The sequence below is a fragment of the Choloepus didactylus genome, chromosome 8, assembly GCF_015220235.1.
Source record: "Choloepus didactylus isolate mChoDid1 chromosome 8, mChoDid1.pri, whole genome shotgun sequence".
Classification (NCBI taxonomy): Eukaryota; Metazoa; Chordata; class Mammalia; order Pilosa; family Megalonychidae; genus Choloepus; species Choloepus didactylus.
The window spans coordinates 21265928-21278176 of record NC_051314.1 but is presented as its reverse complement, the minus strand read 5'-3'; the positions used below and the strand labels follow the sequence as shown (position 1 = coordinate 21278176).

Sequence of the window (12249 nt, the reverse complement as noted above, 5' to 3'; positions counted from 1 at the left end):
GGCCGCCCCACACGGTGGGCAAAACATGGACCCTGGAGCCACACCGTCTGAGGTGGAATCCAGGTTCTGCCACTTGCAAGCTGTGTGACCTTGGACAAGTTATTTAACCCCTCTGAGTCTCAGTTTCCTCCCCTGTAAAATGGAGATAAGAACAGTATCTACCTCAGTGGTGGTTGATGCTGAGAGGATTTTAAAAATTACTCTTTATGAGATGCTTAGAAAATTCCTGGCATGAGGTAAAGGTCCTGGGACTGTGCACTCACTCCATGGCCCATTTCTCCTTCTCTTACTCTCTGAAATCTCCCATGGCTCCTTCCACCATCCCCTGACAGAGTCGCTTCCTCTGTCTATCTGACCCCTTCTCTGACATTTCCCCTCTAGTTCAGGACCAGGTTTCACTAGGAGGATGTGGGTTCTTTTGCAAATATTTTTAAAAATTATTTTGAAATAATACCATGAATGTATGTTTAAATCATTTAAATAATACAGAAGGGCATGTAATAAAAAGCAGCTGCCCCCAGCTCTCTTTAGTCTTTGCCCCAAAGGCGTTCCCTTTTAACTCTGGCTTTGAGCACTTTCTGCCCCTCCCCAAAGCGAAATTACCCCCATTCACTCAGTGCACATCGACGGGCAGCCCCACAGCCCTGCACTGTGCTTGGCACCAGGGATGCAGCACCACCCAAAACAGACAAAGATCCCTGCCCTCCTGCACTCGGGTAAGGGAGGCAGACGGCAGATGGTCGCGTGACGTCATGTCTGGTGTGAGAGGAGAAAGACAGGGTGAGCGGGTCAGATGGTGATGGAGGGGTGGCTCCAGGTGAGTCTGGGAGCCTTCTCGGAGGAGGTGACATTCTGGACAAACAGAAGGAGTGAGCCACATGGATGACTGCTGGACAGTACCATTCTGTCATTCACCCTTACCTCTGGACATAAAATGTCAGGCATTTGGGGTTGACCTCCTGCTACAACAGATGTACATGTGGTTCACTTCCACCCCCATGCCCCTCCTCTCTCAAAGCTTCCCCCACACTGGAGTTCTACCACTGTGTTTTGTTCCCATATTGTTACTGATGCTTTAAAGTAACATGACCTTTATTTCTAGGCCCTTCACTGGGCGACAGGGTCTCTGGAAAGATGAGGATTTCTCTCACCACTGTCCTTCCTTGCAGTTACTCCCTTGCCTTCCACCTCCCAGCCTCTAACAGGCTCTTTTCATGATTTTTTTAGCTTCTGTCTGCCGCTAAGTTTTTCCAGCTGGAGGCCCTGCAGCGACACTGTGAGATTATCTGTGCAAAAAGCATCAATACCGACAACTGTGTGGATATTTACAACCACGCCAAGGTAATCAATCCCATTCTCCTTGTTCCGTGCACACACCAGGCACTGAAGTGGGGGAGGCTCTACCTTTGCAAACACTGAGTCAGGGCAGAGAGTGGATGCCAGGCCTGCTCAATCAGGGGTGAGCCAGCCTGGAATCCTCACTCTTCATCCCTCCCTCCAGAATACAAGGAAAGCGGAGCCCCGGAGTTTCAAAATGCAGAGTCTAACGTGCATCTGAATCACAGTGCAGACTGTTTCAGCAGGTCTGGCACAAGCCCAGGGTTTAGCATTCTGATAAGTTACCAGGCGGTGCCGCTGCTGCTAGTCTAAGCCACACTTTAAGTAGGAAGGTTCTAGAATGGTGCCTCTCAAAGAGTGGTCTCCAGACTAGCAGCATCATCAGCAGTATCAGGACTTGTTGGAAATGTCACTTCTCAGGCTGCACCCCAGACCCACTGAATCAGAAGCCCTCGGGGTGGAGCCCAGCAGTGTGTGGCTTCACGAACCCCCCGGGGGATTCTGAGGCTCACTCAAGTGTTAGAACTTCCATCCTAGAATCGTGGTTCTCAATCTGGCTGCACAGTAGAATTACCTGGGGGACTCACTTAAAATCCTCATGTCTGGAACATACTGCAGACCATTAAATCAACCTCTGGAGGTGGAACCTGGGTGAAGGCATGTTTCCAAACCTTCCCAGATGCGGTCAAGGTTGAGAACAGATAGTTAGACTGGAGGGGGTCCTTGGAGTCCACCTAGTCAGGAAGCTGCAACACCTGGCTTCTAAGGAGAATCACCGTTTTGCCCCAGTCTTTATAACCACAGCAGTATCACCATGGTGGGCCTCAGGAATCTGCATTTAACCAGCTCCCAGGATGATGGCTGTGCCATCAGCCCTAAGGCCAGTCTTCATACTATTTTGGGGAACCACTGATTTCATCCAATTCATTTCACAAGTGGGGACACTGGGATAGAGAACTAAAACAAGCTGTCCAGGTGCCACTTCATTTTGCTCTCATGTGCCGAGGACAGGGGATTAACATTTGATAGGAAGAAACAATGAAACAAGTCAAGGTCAGGACTTAAATCTATAGAGTGCCCACTGATGCTGTGAATAAGGATCTCGTTGCTCATTGTGAAAAATCCAGTTACATTTGAGGTGTTGTTTTCTGTCTTACACCAACGTTCAGTGAGCCCTTTTAAAAGGCAGGTACCTGTGCTAAGAGCCTTGTTGCACTCTCTTTTTTAGTCCTCAGCACAACCCTTTCAGGCAAATGTTATCATCCCGTGTTCTGGATAAAGAAACTGAGACACAGAGAGGCAAAGTAACTTGCTTAAGGTCACACAGCTAGTACCGAGATTTGAGCCCAGGTTTGTCTGACTCCAAAGCACAGATTCTTAACCCTGTTTTAACATCTGGCCTAATAAGTGTTTGAAATATTTTCAAGTAATTCTTGATACAAAGAGTTTCTGATTAGCCTTCAGTAAAGCAAAAAGTACTGCCAGGCTAATTCCTACACATGCACATACACACACACACATGGTGCTAACTAAACAAGGATTTTACCAAAATCTGGTTTCTCAAGTGACACTTTTTTTTAAATTCTAAACTGATTACTTTGTAGAAGAGCGTCCAGAGAAACCCTCTCCACCTATGGAGAGAGCCTGGCTAGCCTTGTGGTCCTCTGCTCTCTCCCTGGACCTCTTCACCCAAATTGCCCCGAGCTCTCCATCCACCAGTGGCTTCACCGTGGCCTATTGCCTCGGCAGCAAGGCCTGTGTTCCACAATCTCATTTTAATCACTTCAGGCTCCTCGGCCTGCAGCTTCCGAACCACATCTTGGTATTTAATAATGCAACCAGTGCAGCGTGAGCCCAGCTGGGAATATGTTTGTGCTACATACGGGCTCCGAATGCCGATGGCAGAGGACCCGTCTCTGTCATTTATGTCACTTTGCAGCCAGGGCCTTGACTTTTACAGACAGCAGCCTCCGCCTCCTCTTCCAGGCCCCATCCTACAGTGTTCCCAACGGCAAACGCCTGCCCTTCGTGATATTTGCATGGCGAGCAGGGCTCTGCCTCTACCCCTCCCCGTTCTAGATGTTGCTTCCCCTGTGCTATCCACACTGCAGCACCCACCAATGATCGCATGCCATGTGGATTCTGTTACTGCTGGCAGATTGTGCTGCAAATTGAGCCTAGTTTAGTAAATGAGGCAAAAGAAAAAAAAAGGAAAGAACGAACTTGCTTTGGAATCCCAGGAAATGCAGACATTCAGATGCAAGCAGCCACTTTCCAGATGTCAACACACACCTGGGCGCCTGTGCTACTATGCTGCTTCCAAGCGTCTGAGACAGCTGTAGGTTTCTACACAGAGGAGAAGCCCATTTCATAGATGTGTGGCTTAGTTGTCTTTTTTTCCTGGCAAAGCTGTCCTGACTATTCAGTCATAAAAAAGACGCCCTGGAGCTTCCTGTGGCCCTTTCAGGGTGTCTCTCAACTGGAGGAAAAAGAACAAGCTGGTTCATGCAACTGAATCTAAGCTGGTGCAGTAAGCTCAGCAGTGCAGCAGGATGGAGAGAAAGCAGGTTTGGAAACTGGAATATTCAGTCACTAGTTTTTCAGGAGCACCCGCTATTGACCAGGTACTGTATTCCTCGGAATACAGTAAGAAATTGGTGAGACACGGTCTCTGCCCTTGAACAAACTACAGTGTAGGACAGGGATCAGGAAACCTGCTCTGTAAAGGGCCAAATCAATATTTTCTCCTTTGCAGGCCATGCAGTGTCTTTTTTACCTGCTCAGCTCTGTCATTGCAGTTGGGTAACAGACAGACGATACACAAACAAATGGGTGTGGCTGCGATCCAATAAAACTTTATTTCCAAAAATGGATGAGGGGCTGGATTTGGCCTGCGAGCAGTAGTTGTGATCTCCGGTTCTGCAGACACAGGTTCTGCTCCCTGTTATGCCAGTAATTAGCTGTGCAAAGTTAGGCACATGGCTGGTGTATAGTCAGCATTCGATAAATATTACCAAATATTACAAATGTCAAGGAAACATTGTGCTTATTATTCTCAGATTATACTAACTCCTCATGAGTGACACACTTTTACAAAGCACATGGCCAGATGGGGTGATGGGGGCTCTCTATGTCCACAGAATCAGAGATGGGCAACTCCGAGCCTCAGTTTCCCCACCTGTACAATGCAGCCTTGAACTCTGTGACTCCAAGAGTGGGGTTCATGTCCCTCTTCCTCACTGCTGTGGCCCCAGAGTCCAGCACCAGGTGGTTTGTTGAAAGAATGAAAGCCCTGCTGCAATCTCTCCCATCTCTGGGATTCTGTGCCCTTACATGAACATAAGCCACCAGGTGATAACAAACCTTTTCACTTGATAGATGTTACTAAGCCTTCTAAGCTTCTCGGAGATCCCAGAGTTCCACTGCAGGTCTATGTCTGAAATGGCACCACAGAGGATAGTATCTCCTAGTCCAACCCCTTCATTTAACAGATGGGGAAACTGAGGCCTAGAAAAGTGATTTGGCTTGCACAAGGTTTCAAATGGTTGCAACACAGATGGTTGGCTCCTTGGCTCAGTGAACCAGTACATGGTGTCAATGAGTTCAAGGTCACGGGCTTAAACCTTCTGTAGGCCAGTTAGCTGAGCTACTTTCTGCAGTGACAGTCATCTTCCCTTATCCCAACCTGGCCATCTGCTTTGTCCATGTGGGTTAGCGGATACATGTGTCAAGAGGAGACTAATCATTATAAATTTTTCATGTATAGTGATAGATAACATTTATTGAGTGCTGACTATAAATTATGTAATGCCCCATGTATTATCTCATTTAATCCTAACAACAGCCTATGAGGTGGATATTATCAATATCCCCATTTTATAGACAGAAAAACTGAGGCACAGAGAGATTAAATAACTTGCCCTACAGCAGATGGCTAGTAAGTGGCAGAGTCTGCAGTAAAAGCCAAGGCAGATTCCAGATCCTTTTCCCTTAACTACTCTTCTAACCTGCATCCCCTAAGTGTATGATAGATTACAAAGTCCTGCTATATATCATATTCCATTAAATCCTCCCAACAACTCTGTGATGCAGGTGTCTTAATTCCAGTTTTGAAAACAAGGCTCCCAAAGCCAGAAGCCAAGTGTCCCAGCCTGGGTCACATAATCAGAATGCGGGTGAGCCCCAACTTGAATCCTCACCTTCCAGCTCACTCTACAACAGGCATTTAGACACAGTCTCGTCACCGTTCCACGTCTAATGACTTAGATTGCATCTCTGATTTAAAGGACTGACCATTAGGGAGTTCAGAAGGATAATTCAGCTCTCAAGGCAGCAGGCCTTCAACTCAAGGAGCATTTACAGCTCCTGAGCATCCAGCTCCTTGCAACACAGAGCATTATGAGCTTTGAAAACCGTAGAAAGGATCTGAAGACAGACAACAAACCTGTATTTCCACATTTTCTTCCACATCCCAAACATAAATCCCTCCACCCCTCATGCTGGTGGGATTCAATACTCTCCTCTGATGGGTGATATCAAATTGGAGGCAGTTCAGCCTAACTGGTTAAGCAAGCAGCCTTAAAGACTTACCAGCATTCAATCCCACCATGTGTGTGTGGATTTTTGTAACTTGTTCTGTGTCTCGGTTTCCTCGTCTGTCAAATGGGCTGGTAATAGTCGCTGCCTCATGAAATGATGAGGATCGAATGAGATGATGCAAGTGAAGCACCCACCTGGTGCCTGGCACATGACAAGCTCTCAGTAAGTGTTCACTATTAGCATCATTATTCTGAGAGCTAACCATTTGCTTATGCATTCAACAAATATATGCTCGGGGCCTCCTACTGCCAAGCCTTCTGCCAGACCACAGGGATGTAATGGTGAACCAGAAGACCAGTCCCTTCACCGCTTGGTTTACTCTAGCTGGGACCTTGTCTCCAAATCAGGGTTTCTCAGCCTCAGCACTATTGACAGTTGGGGCCAGACACGTGTTTGTTGTGGGGGGCTCTCCCGTGCATTGTAGGATGTTTAACATCATCTCTGGCCTCTACCCTCTAGATGCTAGTAGCACACGCTGCCTCCCAATGTGACAACCAAAAATGTCACCAGACATTGCAAAGTGTCCCCTAGGGGACAAAATCACCCCCAGCTGAGAACCACTGTTCAAAATATGAGGTGAAGGTAGACAGCGCCCACTCATATGGTTGTCGTAGGAATTAAATGATTTAATACTAACAAAGAGCTTAGAACTGTGTCTGTCACCTACTAAGCACTCAATTAGTGGGCCAGTTATCTGTTACCACAACAATGCAGTGTAACAAAAACCACAAAACCCAGTGGCTTAAAACTATGACCACTTCTTTAGCCCATGGGTCTGTGGAGGAGCTGGAAGTTTCTTGTCTGGTCTCAGCTCAGCTCACTTCTGAGATCAGCTGGCTGATGACAGAGTCTCATAAGCTTAGAAACCGTTGGCTTTGCTGATCCTGGCTGGGCTCTGTCACTATCCGAGGCCTCAGGTGGAGCAACTGGGCTGACTCCCTCAGTTTCACATGGCATTGCATTCTCCAAGCAGGCTAGTGGGGCATGTTTTCATGGCGGTAGAGGATGTGGGGCCAGAGTTCAGAGAGAGCAAGAGAGAGAGAGCACAGAAGCACACACAGCACCTTGAGGCAAGCTCAGCATGAGCACCCCATCACTTCTGGCACATTCTTTTGATCTAAGCAACAGGGCTAGCCTAGATTCAAGGAGCAGAGAAATGGACTCCAGCCCTTGTTGGAAGGAATTGCAAAGACCCATTGCAAAGAGTTTGGAGATGGTGAGGGGTGGAGAAGCAGGGCCAGTTTTTCATTCACCCTACCACAGTAAATAAATGTTTGCCATCATGATATCTGAAGGCATCAGGTGCATTTCAGAAATGTAACCCTCTCCCGCTTCCCCCCCACTCTCCATAGTTCCTTGGAGTCTCAGAGCTCTCGGCATACTGTGAAGGCTACTTTCTCAAAAACATGATGGTCCTCATCGAAAACGAAGCCTTCAAGCAGCTGCTATACGACAAAAACGGCGAAGGGACGGGCCCGGATGTGCTCCAGGACTTGCAGAGGACGTTGGCGATCAGGATTCAGTCCATCCACTTGTCATCTTCCAAAGGTTCTGTTGTATGAAGCATCCAGGGCAGGGGATGCTTCCCAGGGACTTCCCAGCTCTGCGTTGCAATTGGTGTCACACAAACATGGACATACAAATTCCACCTGGCATCTGTTTTTGGCTGGGCCAAGGAGCTGCCTCTACTGCCTCAGCGCCTCTTGAATAAGCAAGTTCAGCTCCCATGCTTTCCTGTTGAAAAGAGAGGACATTCCACTGGTCTGCAGATCGCAGCTGGATCCAGAGCTTGAAAGTCAACACGTGGCAACCAAGCTAACACCAAGGGAAAGCACCCCTGGGGCCATTGAACACTCCTTGCCGGGGACCACTGTCGAAAGAATGCTTGGAGAACTAAAGGTTGCTTGGGTTCCAGGTTGTCAGTTGGAGGACTTAACTGTACCTGCCCTGAAGAGTCTTGCATTACACGTTAAGGAACTTGATAGCTGTAGTCCAGCAAGGTTCAACCATGGTAGCAAATTGGTGAGACTGTTACCAATTATGAGGAAATAATTTGGCAACTTTTTAGGGGTGGGTACTTTTTAAAATGTTCATAAAAACAAAAACAAAAACAGGGCAGCCTTGTAGTTTAAAATATATTTCTAAAAGCTTAATAGTTCATTTTGAATTGAATCGTGTTTAGGGATCTGTGTTTTGAGGTTATATTTTTCATTTTCTAAAAAAAAAAAACAAGTAAACATGCATCTGACAAGATACTGCTGATATTCTGTACAAGGTGGAATAATTTTGCCTTAGTGATCATGTTACACAAAAGAGGTGCACTGCCAATATTTATCTCTGATTCAGTAGACAAAAACAGCCTGCATGCTAATCGTGGTTTGGGGGTTAGAATAAGACAACCCCACATAACAAAACATGCATTTGCATGGGCCCAACCCTGTGAAATGTTATGTTTGTGCTTCATTTTTGCCAAGATAAAAATGTCCCATCACTTCTTGATAAAATTCCATTTGGTGAAACTAATGCATTCATTTCCTTTCCTGATTAAGAATGATTCTAGGACGCTTTTGCAGAAATGTGTTCATAGATGATGCTGAATAGAGGGGGTGGGGGGGGAAGCACGTCAGAGAATTTACTATTAATCCCAGAGCTTTTTCTGTGTTCTCAGAAGATGTTAATAGTTTGTTACTAGCCAGAGAGTATGACTATGTTAGATTATTTTTGAAAGACTAAACATGTATGATAGGATGGATTCTTTCTGTATTCCAAGAGTGTACAGTATAGGGTTATCTATAATGAAAGTTTATATTGACAGGGTTCCATTTGCTCTGCCATATATTATAAGCAAAAGAGATTGGTGAAGTGCCACAGTATTCCCAATAATTTCTGAGTTCATGCCTTTTCTCTTGTCCTTTAATTTGAAACCTAGATCCATGCAGTAAAACCTAGGAGAATGACTTTTACCCTTTGGGATGACACAGTTTCATTGATAAACCTATTTCCTAGCATGCCTTTGGAAAGTTGTGCCCAGATCCTAGATTCTAGAGGAGCTGCTGTTCATCTGCTGTCCATTGTTCAGAACCAATGTCAAGTCCTGTTCCCTGTGTGTGACCCGTGGAATACCTAAGCCATGTATGTCTACAATACTAGCTCTTCTTTAATGCCGACACCCAAGACCACTCTTCCACTTGGTCATTTCCGAACCTCCCCAGACCCTACAATCAAAAATGAGGAAGAGAAAAAGAGGAGCCAGTGGAAGAGCCCATTCAAGTTAAGAGAAACACAGCACATGTGTCGTCATTGTCCCCTCCCTGTCCTCAGAGATGCTGCGTGGGATGTTTCCGAGACTTGCTTCCCTGTGAATGTCTAATGCTAGTTCAGGGCCTCCAGGCATGGCTTTGTATGGTGGCAGCTCCTGATGGGGCTTCTGTCATAGTTTGATGTGCTTTCTCTGTCATTAAAAGAAATGATTTGGCCAAGCCACGCATCGTTTGTGAGTGAGATCTTTACCCCCTGGTTCTAGCCTGAAAACTTTGATCGGTTGAGAGATTGAAAAAATGTGGCCCTGCAGAAAGAACCAGAGGAAATGGAGGCACTGGCTAGAAGGCAGGTGCTAAGTTGGTCCTGGTGGGCAATGGGTGGAACAAGCTCCAGTTCCCCGAGTCTGCACACACTTCTGGGTGGTGCCCTTGGATTTCCTCCCCATTGGGCAAGGGAATTACAGATGCCACCTCCTGGACTGCTGTCTTCACATCGTATGTGCAATGCAGGTAACTCACCTGCAGAGAGCAGAGTTCTGGCTGTTACTCATGGGCCTTGATGAGCATTTTTGGGATGTTGAGGGTGGAGAAACGCAAGTTATCTCAGCATGGATGGTTGCAGTATTCTGGGATAGGGGTTGGCAATGAAGGAGGAGCCAGCAGCTCTCCTCTTGGGTGTCCAACCAAGTCTCCAGCTGGTCCCCTCTGTCTCCTGACCCAGCCTGGGCTGAACCCAGGTCTGTGTGGAGCCAAATACTCCTGGCTCATCCACAAGGGCCCACAGGAGCCTGAGAGGAGATCCATCCAGCCCCGGGACACCTGAGCCAGGGAGGCCCCAGAAACAGCTGATGTCACAGGGGCCTCCCGACAGTCACTGCTCGCCCCTGCTTAGCAATCACAGTCTGTTTCTTCTTTAAGAAGCAAACAAAGCAGCCAAGGGCCAGGGGCCAGAACTCTGAGTCAGTCCAGGAGAACAACAGGTTGATTTATTTTTTACTGTGCGTCATGCATCATTCCTGTATAGCCTCGGGGTGAGTTAGCCATTTGATTATATTCCTTTTGGAAAGATGAAGAGTGTGCTCCAGTGTTTGCCTTTGACTTGCCTGACAGTTGGCTTTGTCATTCAGGCCTTAGCAAAGCCTGTACAAGGGCCCCTCAGCGCCTTGCCACTTAGCATCTGCCAGCCTGCCTGCCACACAGCTTCCCCTCTCCCCCTGCCACTTGTGGTGGAAACTGGGAGCCACCCAAATAAACACGAGAGCTGCAACTTGGCTTCTGCGGCCCCCATCCCATACATATGGCTATATAATTGGTCTTTTGTATACCATGCCCGAATGCTAGCCCCTCTCTTCAAGAGATGGAGAATCCTCCACCCAAATGCAGATAAGGCCCAGGCAGAAGCTGGAAGAAAGTGCAGTCCCACTTCAGGGCAAGGTTGCATGGAGGGCCTCTAACAGCTTCTCCCTGCTGATTCTGTACTTCCGGATTTTGTTTGGGTAGCTCACATCGTTTGTTTCCTGTAAAGCTCCAGGCAGAAAGTGTTAATCCAACTGGGTATTGTTTTATCCAGTGTTGTCTTATCAAGACTCTTTTATCACATAGCATTTTATTAACCTCTGGCTGTGTGCTCAAGCAGTGTGGATAAAAGGGAAAGGCTCTGAGACAGTTCTTTGAGAAAATCTCCTATCTCACCAGTCCTGGGTTCCCTGCCTCCTTCAAGATTCAGCCAGTGTTCCCCTCTGTCCCCCCTACCCCCACCCCGTCACCTTGCATTTGCCACTTTGAGTCACAGGTGAACAGGTGCAGAGGCCTTCCCTGGCTGGTCCCTACAAACACACCCTCCAAGACCAGCAAGTCAGTTCTGGGTTTCTCTGCTGGAGAGTTCAGTTCAGTAGGACATTTATTGAGCCCCTTCTATGCTGTACTGATTGCTGAGCACCAGACTCCAACACGGTCCTAAAAACATTTGCTTTCCAATCTGATTCAGCCACTAACTAGGGTTTGAAACATTGGACAAGTTACTTACTCTATCTAGTTTTCATTTTCCTCTTTGGAAACATCGGGTTCAAATATAGTTAGCTAGTTGATAGGGTTGTTGGGAGGATTACAGGTGATGTTACGGCCAGGTCCCACCCTGTCAGTAGCTGAGAAAACAAACATCTAACTGCATAGAGGAATGGAATTGCCAATTTACACAAAAAAAGAAAGGTGAATGATGTTACTCTGGTCCCTAGAACTTTCTACTGCAGCGATTCCCAAAGTGGTTCATGATTCTCTTAAGATTTTGCTACTTAGCACAGGGGATGCAAAGAAATTCTCCAAAAACTGAGCTCTTTTGCCATCTTAGTTCCTAGCACAGTACCTCATACAAAGTTGGTGATCAGGAAGTACTTACGTGAAAGGAAGCCAAGTTCAACTGGATTTGCTTTCATAGTAATGCAGTGTGCCATAAGTATTAGAGTTGCAGGCATCAGCTCTTCAAACTCCTCATCTACAGACCTCATGTTCGTGACTCAAAATGCCCCAAAAATAACAGAGCAGGGTCCAGACCCTTGGGAGCCAACTGTCAGTCCAGAGCTCATTCCAATGGGCACTGTGGCTCTTTGGGTGGGGGCAGGGTAGTCATAAACCCCCAAATGAAATGTCAACTCCAGAAAACTCTGGGATCTCTGTCCTCACCAAGTCAGTGGCTAAGTTCATTCTATCCTTTGCTGCCACTTAAGTGTACAGGCACCCATCTGCCACCCCTCCACTGAGAAAAACCCCTGGTAAAACTTCACATCCCCGCCACTCGTCCCAGCTGGGCCAATGCCTGAGTAAAGCTGCACGTGCCTTTGGACAGGGCCATTGCAGAAGCTAATATGATGCCTATTTTTTCACCCTCTTTAAAAATAACCCGGCAGATTTTAAACTTCCTGCTTGGTAGGAAAAAAAATAGAACTCACACTCAGCAGTCATATTGCACTTTAATTCCCTTTCCTGATGAGGCAGTCAGATGAGTGCCCCTTGAAAGGACACATCTCCAAGTTTAGCTCCGAATATGAAAAGACAA

The 12249-nt window shown here is 46.9% G+C and overlaps 1 protein-coding gene across 1 annotated transcript in view; it reads left to right on the top strand.

The window, feature by feature from the left end:
• Positions 1-9407, top strand: part of BTBD11 (BTB domain containing 11) — a 333233-nt gene extending 323826 nt beyond the window's left edge. The window contains exons 16-17 of the mRNA XM_037847888.1: positions 1228-1341; positions 7290-9407. Coding sequence (XP_037703816.1) covers positions 1228-1341; positions 7290-7499 — 324 coding nt within the window. The 3' untranslated portion in view covers positions 7500-9407. The remainder of the gene's footprint in view (positions 1-1227; positions 1342-7289) is intronic.
• Positions 9408-12249: the final 2842 nt, after the last annotated feature.